The 17,225-nt window shown below is 45.7% G+C and overlaps 1 protein-coding gene across 3 annotated transcripts in view; it reads right to left on the bottom strand.

Annotated features, from left to right (window-relative positions):
* The window catches only part of DYNC2I1 (dynein 2 intermediate chain 1), a 50,397-nt gene extending 35,244 nt beyond the window's left edge, over positions 1-15,153 (bottom strand). For 2 of the 3 annotated variants that reach the window (XM_082473222.1, XM_082473223.1), the window contains exons 1-4: positions 14,950-15,153; positions 5,322-5,375; positions 4,103-4,526; positions 1,586-1,677 (exon numbers count right to left, since the gene is read on the bottom strand). In XM_082473222.1, coding sequence (XP_082329348.1) covers positions 1,586-1,677; positions 4,103-4,526; positions 5,322-5,375; positions 14,950-14,964 — 585 coding nt within the window. In that variant the 5' untranslated portion in view covers positions 14,965-15,153. Of the gene's footprint in view, positions 1-1,585; positions 1,678-4,102; positions 4,527-5,321; positions 5,376-7,059; positions 7,138-14,949 lie in introns of those variants that run through there. The other variant, XM_082473226.1, reaches the window with a different exon arrangement.
* Between the last annotated feature and the right edge of the window lie 2,072 nt (positions 15,154-17,225).

Raw genomic sequence — 17,225 nt, 5'->3', positions numbered from 1 at the left:
TTGTACGGCGGGTCGTGAGCGCCCGGCTTGGGGAGCATCACCACCACGTCTCAACAGGACCCAAACCGAACCGTCCTTCTCCGTCCACTCAGGGCCTCCTCCGCCTCTGTCCCCCGTGGTTCCATCCCCTCCACCCCTCTGTGGACCACCCCACAGCCCCCACCTGCTCTGCCCATGGCCACCAGGATAACCTTCCCAAACAGAAACATGGAGAAGCTCCTCAGGTGTGAAGTTAGATTCCTGCACCCCCATCACAGACTGAATTCTAAGGGAATTAAAGATTTACCGTTAAAAAATTATGAGGACCCAGAACAAAACACAGGCGACTCCTTACATGACACCAGTGTGGGGGAGAGGGCTCTCCAAGCATCACAACAACAACAGAAATAAGGAAAGACAGACCTGACTACTTCATAACTGTAAACTTACTTATAAAAATAACGATTGCACAGTAAAACAAACAGAACACTGACATATATAACTAGCAGAGAGTTCATCTTTAAAGTACTCTTAAAGTTAACAATACACCCCACTAGACAAGTACACAGACACACACAGGTAGTAACTCATAATAGGACAATAAACCTTTTTATAAAATGCCCTTTGGGGACTTCCCTGGTGGTCCAGTGGATAAGACTCTGCGCTCCCAATGCAGGGGGCCCAGGTTCGATCCCTGGTCGGGGAAAGAGATCTCACATGCATGCCGCAACTAAGAGTTACATGCCACAACTAAGGAGCCAGCGAGCCACAGCTAAGGAGCCTACCTGCCGCAACTAAGACCCAGCACAACCAAATAAATAAATAAATAAATAAAAATAAGTATTTTTTTAAAATGCCCTCTGCTTCTGAATCAAATTAGCAAATGTTAAAAATTATGATAATGCCCAGTTGCTGCTTAGGACATGGGGAATCACACTCTGATGATATGAACAATTACAGTCTAATGTAAAACAAATGGGCTAACACTTACTTTGATCTAGCAAGTTCACTTCCAGAAATTAATCATAAGGAAATAATTATGAATAAATGCAAAAAGTTTACACCATGGATGTTTTTACAATACAAAAATAATTTAGAAGGAACATAAGTATCCAAAAAAAAGCAGATGTGTCCAGAAAACATCATTGAATACTGTATTATGCAGCCATTAAAATACTACAGACAGATATGATAGCTTAGAAAAAATGCTCAAAATGTATTAAACAGTCATAAAACAGTAAAAACAGTTATAAAACAGTAAAAATGCAACTTAAGAAAATAAAGTTTCTGTGTACATATCCAAACACATACACATATATGAATATATGTACATAAACCTATAGGACATATATCTAAACATTATCAGTAATTATCTTTGTTTTTTATTTTTTTTCTTATTATTATTTGCATTTTGTAAATTTTCCAAGATAACCAAGGTTTACTCTTGGAATCGGAGAAACACACTTGACTGTGAGAACTCAGTGCCTGAGAACTGTCTTTGGTCTTAGATTCTCTTTTACAGTATTTTCCAGAAGCCCTCTAACGCCCCTGCCTGAGCGCCCTGAGCTTTGCAGCTGGAGCCCCTCCCAGGCCTCGCCCTGCGTACCTTTCTTTCTCGGTATCTTCTTTCTCTCTTCTCATCTCCTCTCTCAGAGTCCTCATCTCTCCGTTCCCCCTCTGCAATTCTTGCTTTACTTACTACAAAAATAAAACAGACTTTTAACATTCTGAAACTTTTGCACATCAAAAATATCTTCTAACATCCTGCTGCAGTCTTTACTGTAGATATCACACAGTAACACATATGAAAACATATTCGTTAATTAAAACACATTTTCCAATCTCAAGAATGGAAAGTTCTAGAATCTAAACTTAAAATGGAACAAAGAAGAAGGAAACCTGGAAAGCGTGTCAGAGGAACGCCTGGGAATCCGAGAGGGGCCCCAGCCCAAACACAGGCCTTTGCAGCTCCTGCCCTGGACTGAGGTGCTCAGGGGAGCAAAGTCCAGTCCAGCTGGGCAGACGTTCATCCGCAGGGAAAAGCCGGCTTCGGATGAACTGGGGGACTGCTCCCCACCCAGGGTCTCCCACAGCCCCGCTGCCTGGGGCACATGGATGCAGGAGGCCCTGTGATGCAGGTGGGTGAGGCTGAAGCTGGCACCCACCCCACCCCATGATCTCTCCCTGCCACGGGGGAACCCAATAGAACCACCTCACTCACTGCTGACGCCTGCAGCCCCACTCAGTAGTGAAAAACTAGACTTTCACTTTTGAATTTGCACCAAGTTATTAGGCTTAAAACTAAAAGAATCCACATTTTTAAAGGTGAGGACAAAATTAAACATACAGAGATCATTGAAACAAAGTTCATTCACTCCAAAAGTATTCACCAAACCTGACCACTTTCTAAGAGCCTGGGGTACACGAGATCAAAACAACCGGTGGGGGTCCCCTGGGGGGAGACAGGAGTGAAGGGCTGGTTTCCGAGAGACTGGAAGAGAAAGAGTGGGGGGTCAGGATGATCCCCAGGATTTCTGACCTAAGGAAGGAAGGGAGGGCCCCGGGGATCCAGGGGAGACACAGAGGAGACGAGGGAAGAGGCACGAAAACAACCAGGGGAGGAGGGAGGACCGTCAGAGTCTAGTTGTGCAATGAGTCTCTCCAGAGCAGCCCACTCAACACTGCACTGAAAAACCAGATCAGGCAGCAGACCAAAGGGCTGATCTGAAACCAAAACAGACTGTATTACTAAACAGTACCGGGCTTCCCTGGGGGCACAGTGGTTAGGAGTCCACCTGCCAGTGCAGGGGACACGGGTTCGAGCCCTGGTCCAGGAAGATCCCACATGCCGTGGAGCAACTAAGCCCGTGCGCCACAACTACTGAGCCCACATGCCACAGCTACTGAAGCCCGCATGCCTAGAGCCCACGAGCCACAACTACTGAGCCCATGTGCCACAACTACTGAAGCCCGTGTGCCACAGCTACTGAGCCTGCGCTCTAGAGCCTGCACGCCACAACTACTGAGCCTGCGCACCACAGCTACTGAGCCCACATGCCACAGCTACTGAAGCCCGCATGCCTAGAGCCCACGAGCCACAACTACTGAGCCCATGTGCCACAACAACTGAGCCCACGTGCCACAACTACTGAAGCCCACGTGCCACAACTACTGAAGCCCGCGTGCCTAGAGCCCGTGCTCTGCAACAAGAGAAGCCACTGCAATGAGAAGCCCACACAGAGGAACGAAGAGTAGCTGCCACTCGCCGCAACTAGAGAAAGCCTGCGCACAGCAACAAAGACCCAACACAGCCATAAATAAATAAATAAATAAACTTATTTTAAAAATAAAAAATTTAATTTCATATAAAAATACCAAGAACATCAAAATAATAATCCTAAACAGAGGCAATGGATAGTAAGGTAGTCAGTGTTAAACTTAGTTAGATATAACCCTCTTAACCCCAGCCCCGCCCCAGCACTCGGCCCGGCAGAGATGCACACTCGGGTCCTCAGGGCCTGAGCCCCTGCACAGGAGGGACACATGCCAACCGGGACCACGGACCGAGGTCCTGGTCCCATCGTGTTCACAGCCTGAGGATTCTGAGAGTCACTACACGTTCTTCCCATATGTTCCTTTTCTGTTTATGTCGGCTAGTTTGAATTTTTTTATAGGAAGCAGACACTATTTGCATAGTAAAAAATAATGAAGATACTTATTTCCATTTTGGGGAGGAAAAAGTATGTACCTCTACCTTAGAATTCCTTGGAATTTGGACAAGTAATATTTAAATACGGCTTAAATCTGACACTTTTGAGGAATTCTTTTTTATCAAAGAGCATTATTTTTGTTTATTTACAACGTGGATTGAGATCTATTGAGGTAATAAACCTAAAATATATTTCAATAGTAAAACTCCAGCAAATATGAGAAAACTGTTACTCCTTTTGTTCACTGAAATGAGTTTTAAAAAAACCCGAAAGAAAAGAGTGCAAAGTGCACACACGGGCCCCACCGGGGCCTCCGACCTCACAGCCAAAGCCGAGACCTTCACGAAAACCAGGAGAGGAAACCAGCGGGGAGGGGACACCTCCGAGGAGGAACGGGCGCCCGGGACACAGACCTGCCCGCCTGCGCTCGGGCCTGTCGCGGTCCCTGTCGCGGTCCCTGCGGCGGTCGCGGTCACGGTCGCGGCCCAGCGGGCCGGGGTGCGCCGCCACCTGCCTCAGCTCCTCCGGCCGCGCCCGCTCCCTCTCGCGCTCCTTCCCTTGGCCGCGGGGCTTTTCCGCGTCCCGCTCCCGCTGTTGCTCCTTCGGCCGGGCCCTGGCCTTCCTGCCGTCCCGCGGCTGGTCCCTGACCCCGTCCCCGCGGGGGCGCTCCCTGGCAGCCTGGCCGTCCCTCTCGGCCGCGCTCTCTCGGTCCTCGGCGTCACGGTCTGGGGCGCTGGCTCTGCGCTCTTGGCGGTCCGCGCGGTCCGCCTCGGACTCCCTCCGCGGCTTCCCGGCTGCGGGCCGCGTCTCCTCCGTGGGCCTGGCTGATGCAGCGGCCTGCGCAAGAGAAGGACAGCGGGGCTCTGAAGCCAGGCTCGCACTCACTGAAGGGCCCTGAGAAGCACCGGCGTCCACTGCTCCCCGTCCCGCAGGACCAGCCGGGACGCAGACTCTGGAAGCCGCAGAAGCGGGGTCAGCTTGGCAGCCCGCGCCCGGCGAGGCGCCCACTTACAGGGACGTCCCCGTGTGCTGGCAAATCAAACCTCCAGTGCTACGTGGGTCAGAAAGAAAAGAAAGGGGCGCTGAGAAGGTGCGGGAAAGTCTCCGGGACACTATCCGCCAGGGCCCCCCTCAAGGAACAAGGACCCTCGTCGGAAACTCTCCGGAGGTCTTTTTCTGGCCATGCTGCGCAGCACGCGGGATCTTAGTTCCGTGACCAAGGATCGAACCCGAGCCCCCCCGGCACTGAAGCACGGAGTCTGAAACACCGCCGGACCGCCGGGGAAGCCCCCTCTCAGGAGGTCCTGATCGCGACCCCTCAGCCCCGCACACACACGCACACAGACCACACACGCGCACACGCACTCACACACAAGGCCCGAGCTCTGAACGCGGACAGGAACCCGACTGGTGGGATGCTGGGCCGAGCTGGGCCGGAAAACCCGACCCAAGACGGTTCCGGAGCAATCAACCACACGGCTTCATCTCTGAGTCAAACCACCTCTGAAATGAGCCACATGTACGCAAAGTTGTGCAGAGCTGAGAACCCGGTAACACTGTGCAAGACTACCATCCAGGGTCCAAACAGACCCCAACTCAAATCTTTTTCCCCAAATCTTCAAAATATATTACCCAAAGGTGTTTTCTGAGCTCATCTTCTTTCCAAGTATCATCTTTGGTCCTTCTCTAAAAAGAAAAGTATACAGTTAGAATTTTTAAAGTTTAAAATATCTAATTTTTTATGCTCCAGTGAGCTGCTTTTTCATCAGACCATGTTAGTCAATGGCAATCCTCGGTATGCCAGAAATTACTGTCTATCTACAAGAATAAAAGGCAATACGAACACCGATTTTTAAAAATTACCCACAAATGATCACAGGCTACTTCATATTCATGCTGCTCCGAGGCTCGGGCCCACCACAGGCACCCAGCCCCACCTCCCCTCGGTGGACTCAGGGCGGACTCCTCGGTGGGATCTGTGCCGGGCAGGTGCCTCTTCAGGTGCTAAGGGCACACAAGCCCACAACAGGGAGCTCCGGCCACGTGCACGGGGTGATAGATAACAAAAACCACCAAGGATGCTTTCCCATAGAGAACAAGATAAATCTACCCTGACTACCTCATTTCCCTTTGAGAAACTCTGCCTTAAGGGCACAAATACAGGGCGATTTGGTGTGTTTAAAATTTAAAGCAAATGGAGTACAAATGAAAATGAAAACATATTCACGGATCAGCCACCAAAAATTTTCCTGTTGATGTGAAAATGAGGGAAGCAAAAAAAAATTCACAACAGCTCATAAACACTCTAAGGAGAAATAAATAAAAAGCAACCAGGTCAAGAATCTACAAAGTACAACCAGAAAGTGCATCGTGCTCTGCTGTCACTGGAACACGTATTCTTTTCTGATAAATTGGTCGATTTAACAAAAGGGGTCCACAGTAAGACATGGTGAAGATGGTCAGCGGCAGTTAGCATAGCTATAACCTGCAGCTGCTGAACTTTAAAATGTTTTCTCTCTCAAGTTAACTGCTCTTTAGAGAGGTTTAATACGTGACCGTTTCCAAAACAAACGGCCCAAACCCGACAGAAAGCATGCGCTGCTTGTGGAGCGGGTAGCCTCTGTGACGAGTGTGTGGGAAACGGGGCTCTTAACGGCTGTGATTGTATTACTGAGGCCAACAGAATAAAAACACCTGAAGGCAACAGATCACCAGAGACCCCAGGACTTCCCAGCCGCCTCTTCCGTTTTCACCAACAAAAACCCAGCTTCGGGCCTTACTTCATCCTGAAACTTTTCTTTCTTTCCTTTCTTTTTTCTCTTTTAAATTTTTCAAGCTGTAAAATGACACAGAGCTCCTTGTGCCCATCACAACCCCATGTGTCACACGTATCCCCAGAAACTCCACGCACACCCCGTGTACGTGAGACCACAGCACTTCAGACCAGGAGCCCCGGCCCTGTGCCCTCCACTCAGCCAGGGTCCTGCCCTGTGAGGCAGGCAGGCAAGTAAATTAAAATGGACACTCCAAGTAGGCAGGCAGCATCTCCTCCTTTGAGAGGAATAAACCCCACCCCGAAAACAAAAGAAAACCCCAGCAGAGCTGCCTGAACAGCAGAACCTCCGACCTCCTTATCTAAGGGTAAGCTAAATACAGACATACCCCTCCTACTTACCTGTATATATAGGTGTATACGTGTTCACATTGCTCGATGTCCTCCCTGATCCAATCACACTACATAGCTCTGCAGTGAACACTGCTTATATAATCACCATGGGATAACTGATGACAAACCGACATTATAATGGAGTGACCCCAGTTCAGGCAAACAAAAGCGGTGGCCATTGAGGATCTGGTCTCAGACACGTACCTGCACCACTGAGAACTTGAACTTTTCCTGAACTGCACCAGACCCAAGAACACCACCAGTCATCAGAACAGCACCTGCCAGCTGCAAGGACCCCAACCAAGCCCTCACTTCTTCCAAGCTCCAACGATAATTCTTGACAAACAACTCATGTAGCTAACCGTTTTGCCTTTATAAGCCTCCCTCACTTTGCAGCTGAGAGAACACAGTTCAAGAGCTTGAATCTGTGTCTCCCGGGCTACAGTCATAACAAACGCCAAATAAACACGTTTTTATCTCAATCAAGTCTCCATTTCTAAAATTTTGGTTAACACAACTTTTAAAACATCTTATAAACAAATCACAGAAAACATAAGTTATGGAATAACTCATGAAAATGTAGAGAGATTGGTTCAAGATGGCAGAGTAGAAGGACGTGCTCTCACTCCCTCTTGCAAGAACACCAGAATCACAACTAACTGCTGAACAATCATCAACAGGAAGACACTGGAACTCACCAAAAAAGATACCGCACATTCAAAGACAAAGGAGAAGCCACAATCAGACAGTAGGAGGGGCGCAATCACAATAAAATCAAATCCCATAACTGCTGGGTGGATGACTCACAAACTGGAGAACACTTATACCACAGAAGTCCACCCACTGGAGTGAAGGTTCTGAGCCCCACTTCAGGCTTCTGAACCTGGGGGTCTGGCAATGGGAGGAGGAATTCCTAGAGAATCAGACTTTGAAGGCTAGCGGGATTTGATTGCAGGGCTTCGACAGGACTGGGGGAAACAGAAACTCCACTCCTGGAGGGCACACACAAAGTAGTGTGCACATCGGGACCCAGGGGAAGGAGCAGTGACCCCATAGAGACTGAACCAGACCTACCTGCTAGTGTTGGAGGGTCTCCTGCAGAGGTGGGGGGTGGCTCTGCCTCACCGTGAGGACAAGGACACTGGCAGCGGAGGTTCTGGGAAGTACTCCTTGGCGTGAGCCCTCCCAGAGTCCGCCATTAGCCCCACCAAAGAGCCCGGGTAGGCTCCAGTGTTGGGTCGCCTCAGGCCAAACAACCAACAGGGAGGGAACCCAGCCCCACCCATCAGCAGACAAGTGTATTAAAGTTTTACTGAGCTCTGCCGACCAGAACAACAGCCAGCTCTACCCACCACCAGTCCCTCCCATCAGGAAACTTGCACAAGCCTCTTAGATAGCCTCATCCACCAGAGGGCAGACAGCAGAAGCAAGAAGAACTGCAATCCTGCAGCCTGTGGAACAAAAACTGCATTCACAGAAAGATAGAAAAGATGAAAAGGCAGAGGGCTATGGACCAGATGAAGGAACAAGATAAAACCCCAGAAAAACAACTAAATGAAGTGGAGATAGGCAACCTTCCAGAAAAAGAATTCAGAATAATGACAGTGAAGATGATCCAGGACCCTGGAAAAAGAATGGAGGCAAAGATCGAGAAGATGCAAGAAATGTTTAACAAAGACCTAGAAGAATTAAAAAACAAACAAACAGAGATGAACAATACAATAACTGAAATGAAAACTACACTAGAAGGAATCAATAGCAGAATAACTAAGGAAGAAGAACGGATGAGTGACCTGGAAAACAGAATGGTGGAATTCACTGCTGCAGAACAGAATAAAGAAAAAAGAATGAAAAGAAATGAAGACAGCCTAAGAGACCTCTGGGACAACATTAAACGCAACAACATTCGCATTATAGGGGTCCCAGAAGGAGAAGAGAGAGAGAAAGGACCCGAGAAAATATTTGAAGAGATTATAGTTGAAAACTTCCCTAACATGGGAAAGGAAATAGCCACCCAAGTCCAGGAAGCACAGAGAGTCCCAGGAAGGATAAACCAAAGGAGAAACATGCCGAGACACATAGTAATCAAAGTGGCAAAAATTAAAGACAACGAAAAATTACTGAAAGCAGCAAGGGAAAAACGACAAATAACATACAAGGAAACTCCCATAAGGTTAACAGCTGATTTCTCAGCAGAAACTCTACAAGCCAGAAGGGAGTGGCATGATATACTTAAAGTGATGAAAGGGAAGAACCTACAACCAAGATTACTCTACCCTGCTAGGATCTCATGCAGATTCGATGGAGAAATCAAAAGTTTTACAGATAAGCAAAAGCTAAGAGAATTCAGCACCACCAAACCAGCTCTACAACAAATGCTAAAGGAACTTCTCTAAGTGGGAAACACAAGAGAAGAAAAGGACCTACAAAAACAAACCCAAAACAATTAAGAAAATGGTCATAGGAACATACATATAGATAATTACCTTAAACGTGAATGGATTAAATGCTCCAACCAAAAGACACAGGCTTGCTGAATGGATACAAAAACAAGACCCATATATATGCTGTTTACAAGAGACCCACTTCAGACCTAGGGACACATACAGACTGAAAGTGAGAGGATGGAAAAAGATATTCCATGCAAATGGAAATCAAACGAAAACTGGAGTAGCAATACTCATATCAGATAAAATAGACTTTAAAATAAAGAATGTTACAAGAGACAAGGAAGGACACTACATAATGATCAAGGGAACAATCCAAGAAGAAAATATAACAATTATAAATATATATGCACCCAACATAGGAGCACCTCAATACATAAGGAAACTGCTAACAGCTATAAAAGAGGAAATCGACAGTAACACAAAAATAGTGGGGGACTTTAACACCTCACTTACACCAATGGACAGATCATCCAAACAGAAAATTAATAAGGAAACACAAGCTTTAAATGACACAATAGACCACATAGATTTAATTGGTATTTATAAGACATTCCATCCAAAAACAGCAGATTATACTTTTTTCTCAAGTGCGCATGGAACATTCTCCAGGATAGATCACATCTTGGGTCATAAATCAAGCCTCAGTAAATTTAAGAAAATTGAAATCATATCAAACATCTTTTCTGACCACAATGCTATGAGATTAGAAATCAATTCAGGGAAAAAAATGTAAAAAACACAAACACATGGAGGCTAAAAAATACGTTACTAAATAACCAAGAGATCACTGAAGAAATCAAAGAGGAAATCAAAAAATACCTAGAGACAAATGACAATGAAAACACGACGATCCAAAACCTATGGGATGCGGCAAAAGCAGTTCTAAGAGGAAAGTGTATAGCTACACAAACCTACCTCAAGAAACAAGAAAAATCTCAAATAAACAATCTAACCTTACACCTAATGGAACTAGAGAAAGAAGAACAAACAAAACCCAAAGTTAGCAGAAGGAAAGAAATCATAAAGATCAGACCAGAAATAAATGAAATAGAAACAAAGAAAACAAAGGAAAGATCAATAAAACTAAAACCTGGTTCTTTGAGAAGATAAACAAAATTGATAAACCATTAGCCAGACTCATCAAGAAAAAGAGGGAGAGGACTCAAATCAGTAAAATTAGAAATGAAAAAGGAGAAGTTACAACAGACACTGCAGAAATACAAAGCATCCTAAGAGACTACTGCAAGCAACTCTATGCAAATAAAATGGACAACCTGGAAGAAATGGACAAATTCTTAGAAAGGTATAACCTTCCAAGACTGAACCAGGAAGAAATAGAAAATATGAACAGACCAGTCACAAGTAATGTAATTGAAACTGTGATTAAAAATCTTCCAACAGGGCTTCCCTGGTGGCACAGCGGTTGAGAATCTGCCTGCCAATGCAGGGGACACGGGTTCGAGCCCTGGTCTGGGAAGATCCCACATGCCGTGGAGCAACTAGGCCCGTGAGCCACAGCTACTGAGCCTGCGCATCTGGAGCTTGTGCTCCGCAACAGGAGAGGCCGCAACAGTGAGAGGCCCGCACACCGCGATGAAGAGTGGCCCCCACTCGCCGCAACTAGAGAAAGCCCTCGCACAGAAACAAAGACCCAACACAGCCAAAAATAAATTAATTAATTAATTAAAAAAAAAAAAGAAACCGATTCCATGTTACTCAACAATAAATAACATTTAAAAAAAAATCTTCCAACAAACAAAAGTCCAGGACCAGATGGCTTCACAGGTGAATTCTATCAAACATTTAGAGAAGAGCTAACACCCATCCTTCTCAAACTCTTCCAAAAAATTGCAGAGGAAGGAACACTCCCAAACTCATTCTATGAGGCCACCATCACCCTGATACCAAAACCAGACAAAGATGTCACAAAGAAAGAAAACTCCAGGCCAATATCACTGATGAATATAGATGCAAAAATCCTCAACAAAATACTAGCAAACAGAATCCAACAACACATTAAAAGGATCATACACCATGATCAAGTGGATTTATCCCAGGGATGCAACGATTCTTCAATATACGCAAATCAATCAATGTGATACACCATATTAACAAATTGAAGGAGAAAAACCATATGATCATCTCAATAGATGCAGAAAAAGCTTTTGACAAAATTCAACAGCCATTTATGATAAAAACTCTCCAGAAAGTAGGCATAGAGGGAACCTACGTCAACAGAATAAAGGCCATATATGACAAACCAACAGCCAACATCGTTCTCAATGGTGACAAACTGAAAGCATTTCCTCTAAGATCAGGAACAAGACAAGGATGTCCACTCTCACCACTATTATTCAACATAGTTTTGGAAGTCCTAGCCATGGCAATCAGAGAAGAAAAAGAAATAAAAGGAATACAAATTGGAAAAGAAGTAAAACTGTCACTGTTTGCAGATGACATGATACCATACATAGAGAATCCTAAAGATGCCACCAGAAAACTACTACAACTAATCAATGAATTTGGTAAAGTTGCAGGATACAAAATTAATGCACAGAAATCTCTTGCATTCCTATACACCAATGATGAAAAATCTGAAAGAGAAATTAAGGAAACACTCCCATTTACCACTGCAACAAAAAAGAATAAAATACCTAGGAATAAACCTACCTAAGGAGACAAAAGACCTGTATGCAGAAAACTATAAGACACTGATGAAAGAAATTAAAGGTGATACAAACAGATGGAGAGCTATACCAAGTTCTTGGATTGGAAGAATCAATACTGTGAAAATGACTATACTACCCAAAGCAATCTACAGATTCAATGCAATCCCTATCAAACTACCAATGGCATTTTTTACAGAACTAGAACAAAAAATCTTAAAATCTGTATGGAGACACAAAAGACCCTGAATAGCTAAAGCAGTCTTGAGGGAAAAAAACGCAGCTGGAGGAATCAGACTCCCTGACTTCAGACTATACTACGAAGATACAGTAATCAAGTCAATATGGTACAGGCACAAAAACAGAAATATATATCAATGGAACAAGATAGAAAGCCCAGAGATAAACCCACGCACCTACGGTCAACTAATCTATGACAAAGGAGGCAAGGATACACAATGGAGAAAAGACAGTGCCTTCAATAAGTGGTGCTGGGAAAACTGGACAGCTATATGTAAAAGAATGAAATTAGAACACTCCCTAACACCATACACAAAAATAAACTCAAAATGGATTTGAGACCTAAATGTAAGACCGGACACTATAAAACTCTTAGAGGAAAACATAGGAAGAACACTCTTTGACATAAATCACAGCAAGATCTTTTTTGATCCACCTCCTAGAGTAATGGGAATAAAAACAAAAATAAACAAATGGGACCTAATGAAAGTTAAAAGCTTTTGCACAGCAAAGGAAACCATAAACAAGACGAAAAGACAACCCTCAGAATGGGAGAAAGTATTTGCAAACGAATCAACGGACAAAGGATTAATCTCCAAAATATATAAACAGCTCATGCAGCTCAATATTAAAGAAACAAACAACCCAATCCAAAAATGGGCAGAAGACCTAAATAGATGTTTCTCCAAAGAAGACATACAGATGGCCAAGAAGCACATGAAAAGCTGCTCAACATCACTAATTATTAGAGAAATGCAAATCAAAACTACAATGAGGTATCACCTCACACCAGTTAGAATGGGCATCATCAGAAAATCTACAAACAACAAATGCTGGAGAGAGTGTGGAGAAAAGGGAACCCTCTTGCACTATTGGTGGGAATGTAAATTGATACAGCCACTATGGAGAACAATGTGGAGGTTCCTTAAAAAACTAAAAATAGAATTACCATATGACCCAGCAATCCCACTACTGGGCATATACCCAGAGAAAACCATAATTCAAAAAGACACATGCACCCCAATGTTCATTGCAGCACTGTTTACAATAGCCAGGACATGGAAGCAACCTAAGTGTCCATCAACAGATGAAGGGATAAAGAAGATGTGGCACATACATACAGTGGAATATTAGCCATAAAAAGAAACGAAATTGAGTCATTTGTAGAGACGTGGATGGATCTAGAGACTGCCATACAGAGTGAAGTAAGTCGAAAGAGAAAAATAAATATCGTATATTAACGCATATATACGGAACCTAGAAAAATGGTACAGATGAACCGGTTTACAGGGCAAAAACTGAGACATAGATGTAGAGAACAAACATACGGACACCAAGGGGGGAAAGTGGCGGGGGGGTGGTGGTGGGATGAATTGGGAGATTGGGATTGACATGTATACACTGATGTGTATAAAATGGATGACTACTGGTAACTGACTATACTGCTGAACTGAATGAATAAGCATTTTCAGAACTCTAATGGAAAACTGATGAATTCATAAAAGTGCTAACAGGGCTTCCCTGGTGGCGCAGTGGTTGAGAGTCTGCCTGCCAATGCAGGGGACACGGGTTCGAGCCCTGGTCTGGGAGGATCCCACATGCCGCGGAGCGACTGGGCCTGTGCGCCACAGCTGCTGAGCCTGCGTGTCTGGAGCTTGTGCTCCGCCACAGGAGAGGCCGCGACACTGAGAGGCCTGCGCACCGCGATGAAGAGTGGCCCCCGCACGCCGCAAGTCGAAAAAGCCCTCGCACAGAAACGAAGACCCAATGCAGCCAAAAATAAAATAATTAATTAATTAATTAAAAGAAAAAAAATTTAAAAAAAAAGTGCTAACAAAAGATCAAGATGAAAAAAAATTAATTACATGGGACTGAGTGAACTGATGAGGATGATTATAATTTTTGTGACTTTATGTTTGAATAAAAAAAAAAAATCCCACAAGGACTCAGAGGCAAAAAATATACAAATCAATTTTCACTGCAAAGTAAAGGAGCTGTTATAGTGGAAGATTACTGGACTGAATGTCAATATTATGACATAGTATGAGTGTGTTTCATGTTTGGTAATTGCAATCATTGTTGCTTTTGTTGTGGTCATCCATTTACAATGCTTGGTGTCAGTTTATTTGTCTCTTGTAAAAATAAAATACAGTGTGCGTGTGTGTGTGTGTGTGTGTGTGTGTGTGTGTGTGAAAAAAATAAAATGGATGACTACTAAGAACCTGCTGTATAAAAAAATAAATAAAATAAAATTCAAAAATTCAAAAAAAAAAAAAGGAAAGAAAATGTAAGGGACCGGTGTAGAAGATGACAGCGGTCAGGAAGTTGGTGAGCTTACAAATAAATGGAGGGCAGCCAGGGCACTAACTTCCTAATCCATATTATTAACGTTATAAAAGTGGATGATAGAAAAAAAAAAAGGAATAGGAGGGAAGGTACGAAGAAATGCATGCAAACTAAATTCCTCGTCTTTTGCGGGAATCCACAGACAAGCGGAACGACTACAGTTCACAGTTAGTGAGTTAATAACACCATTCTAAGCACTTTTATTTGTAGAACCTCATCCAATCCTACTAGTACTGTCCAGATTTATTCGCTGGGAAATAGATACGTCGGTAACTTTCCCACGGTCGCACGCGCAACCAGAATTCCAGTCCCAGCCCTGGTGAGACCTCCGCCCGCGAGGAGGTGGACGGTCCTGGCGGGGACGGGCCTCCCCGCGCGGCGTTCGCACCCACCTTTCCGGGCTCCATCGCCGCGCGCAGGACGGGGCGGCCGTGGTGAGGGCAGGCCCCGGGAGGAGACGCCCCGGCGCCCGCACCCTTGGCCGGGCCGGCGTCCCGCCTCCTAGCAACCCGCAGGCTGGGCAGCGGAACGCCAAGCAACCGTCGGCCCAGCGTGCCCCGCGGCCGCTCCCAGCGCGCCTGCGCCTCCCCGCCTCCTGGCAACTGGTAGGCGGGGCAGCGGAGCGCAGAGCAACCGCCGGACCGGCATGCCCCGCGGCGCGCCTGCGCCTTCCCGCCTTCTAGCAACAAACAGGCGGGGCAGCGGAGCGCCGAGCGACCGCCGGCCCGGCAAGCCGCGCGGCTGCCCCCAGCGCGCCTGCGCCTCCCCGCCTCCTAGCAACCGACAGGCGGGGCCGCAGAGCGCCGAGAGACCGCTAGCCCGGGACTACCTGGAGGCCCAAAGGAAGCGGGGGGAGGTGCAGAAGGAGGCTGAGCGCTGCCGGGACTCCCGTCGGGTGGGATGTGTGGTTCGGGGGCGCGGGGTCTCCCGCCTGGTGTGAGGCCCGGCGGTGTTCGGGGCGGGGAGGAAGCCGGGCTGAGCCCGCGGGCTGCCGGCAGGACCGGAGCTGCAGCAGGCAAACAGGCAAACCCGCTTTTCGAAGCGGGAGCGGAGGGAGCTTTCCTTCCGCGGAGGTTCTCGATCCTCGAGTTACTTTGCCTGCGGTTGTCGTTTGGTTAGGACGCACTCTGCAGGATTGGTAGGAATCACAAAGTATCTGAAAAAGTAATTGTTGAAAGACGCAGTTTTTATACAAATCAAGAGACGAGAGGACTGAAATACTAAGACACGTGGTCTGCATCTCACATTTATCTTACCACAACTATTTTCTTTAAAGCTTAAAATAAAAGCCAGCCTTAAACATGCAAGGCTGGAGAGGTGTGGGTCCCACTCCCGTGATGCACGTTATAACTGACATTTAGCCCTGATTCTGCAAACTGTTTCGCGTCTGTTTAGCCTGAAAATGTTACTTAGAAAAGATTCCACTTACCGTTTTCACACGAGAGAGAGAAGGCTCTCAAACCGTGTGCTAAGCAGCACATCGGTGAGCGTGTTATTAGGGGTCTGTGCTTTTGATGTCATGGTTTTTCTGTAAACACACTACTTTGCAGACGTTGTGCTTTTGAGTCACATGCTATTACGGTTTATGGATCAATCTACTTTCCTCCGGATATAAAAGCCATTTACTCAGCTCCTTACCTTAGAGAAGTTAATAACAGATCCAATCGTCCTTTTATATTTAATTGTGCTCTGGTTTTGGAGTTTCCACTACTACCTTTTTCATTTTCACTCAGCAGGGCATAGGAAGAACTAAACAGGAAAGGAGGGTAGGAAGGGTAGTTTCAGTGATAGCTATGATTTATTTAGGAACCGCTCCAAAGGAGGCACCAAACTGAAACCTTCCCCTTGGTAATTCATTTAATTCTCATAGCGTCCCTGTGAGATAGGCATGTTACTGTTTTCCAGATGAGGAGACTGAGGGCCAGAAAGATTAATTCATTTGCCTAAACTCAGAAAGCTAGGGTGGTGGATGGTCTGACGCCAAAGTCCATTCTCTTAACCACTGGTAACTCTCTGTCAGCTGAGAAAACAGCTCATACTGGGAAAGCTTCAGACTGTTGACTGTAATGACAAAGTCATCAGCCACGGTATTAGATTAAGTCACGGACATGCACACTGCATGAATGAGCTGGGCTTGGCCCTGGAACCCTTGGAACCCTTCTCCTTCCCCTCCCGAGTGCAGTCAAAACTCCTGTCAAGATGTGTCTTGAGTGTCTTCCTCATTTTTTTCCACTCCAGCCCCACCAATCCATCCTATGTTGCAGGCAGCAATCCAACAGGTGACTCACCTCACTCCCTGCTTCTGTCTCCACCTGGCTCTCACTCGGTTGCACTCTTTTGTCGCCAAACAGAATGATTTAGGGTTCCCCAAATGCACCATATTCACAGGGCTATCTCCTCTCTCTCACCATCCCCACAATATTTGCCAAATAAATGTCAATAGAAGAAGTTAAAACAATCTTTCTCTCCTCGGACTTCTTAAAACAATTATTTTCTAAGTAACTTATTTGCCAATCACATTTTATCTTGTGATGTTTCTTCTATCATCTTTATTCAATAGATGACTCACAAGTTCATTTGATGACATGGGGACTGTTAGAGTGCTGGAGACAGATAAATAAAACACTGCTTGGACCTCTAGTCGCTCATAATCACCAGGAGCAAGAAA

This window comes from Balaenoptera physalus (genome assembly GCF_965194825.1).
Source record: "Balaenoptera physalus genome assembly, chromosome: 8".
NCBI lineage: Eukaryota > Metazoa > Chordata > Mammalia > Artiodactyla > Balaenopteridae > Balaenoptera > Balaenoptera physalus.
Note: the sequence above shows the minus strand (reverse complement) of the source record. Positions and strands in the feature narration are given on the sequence as shown.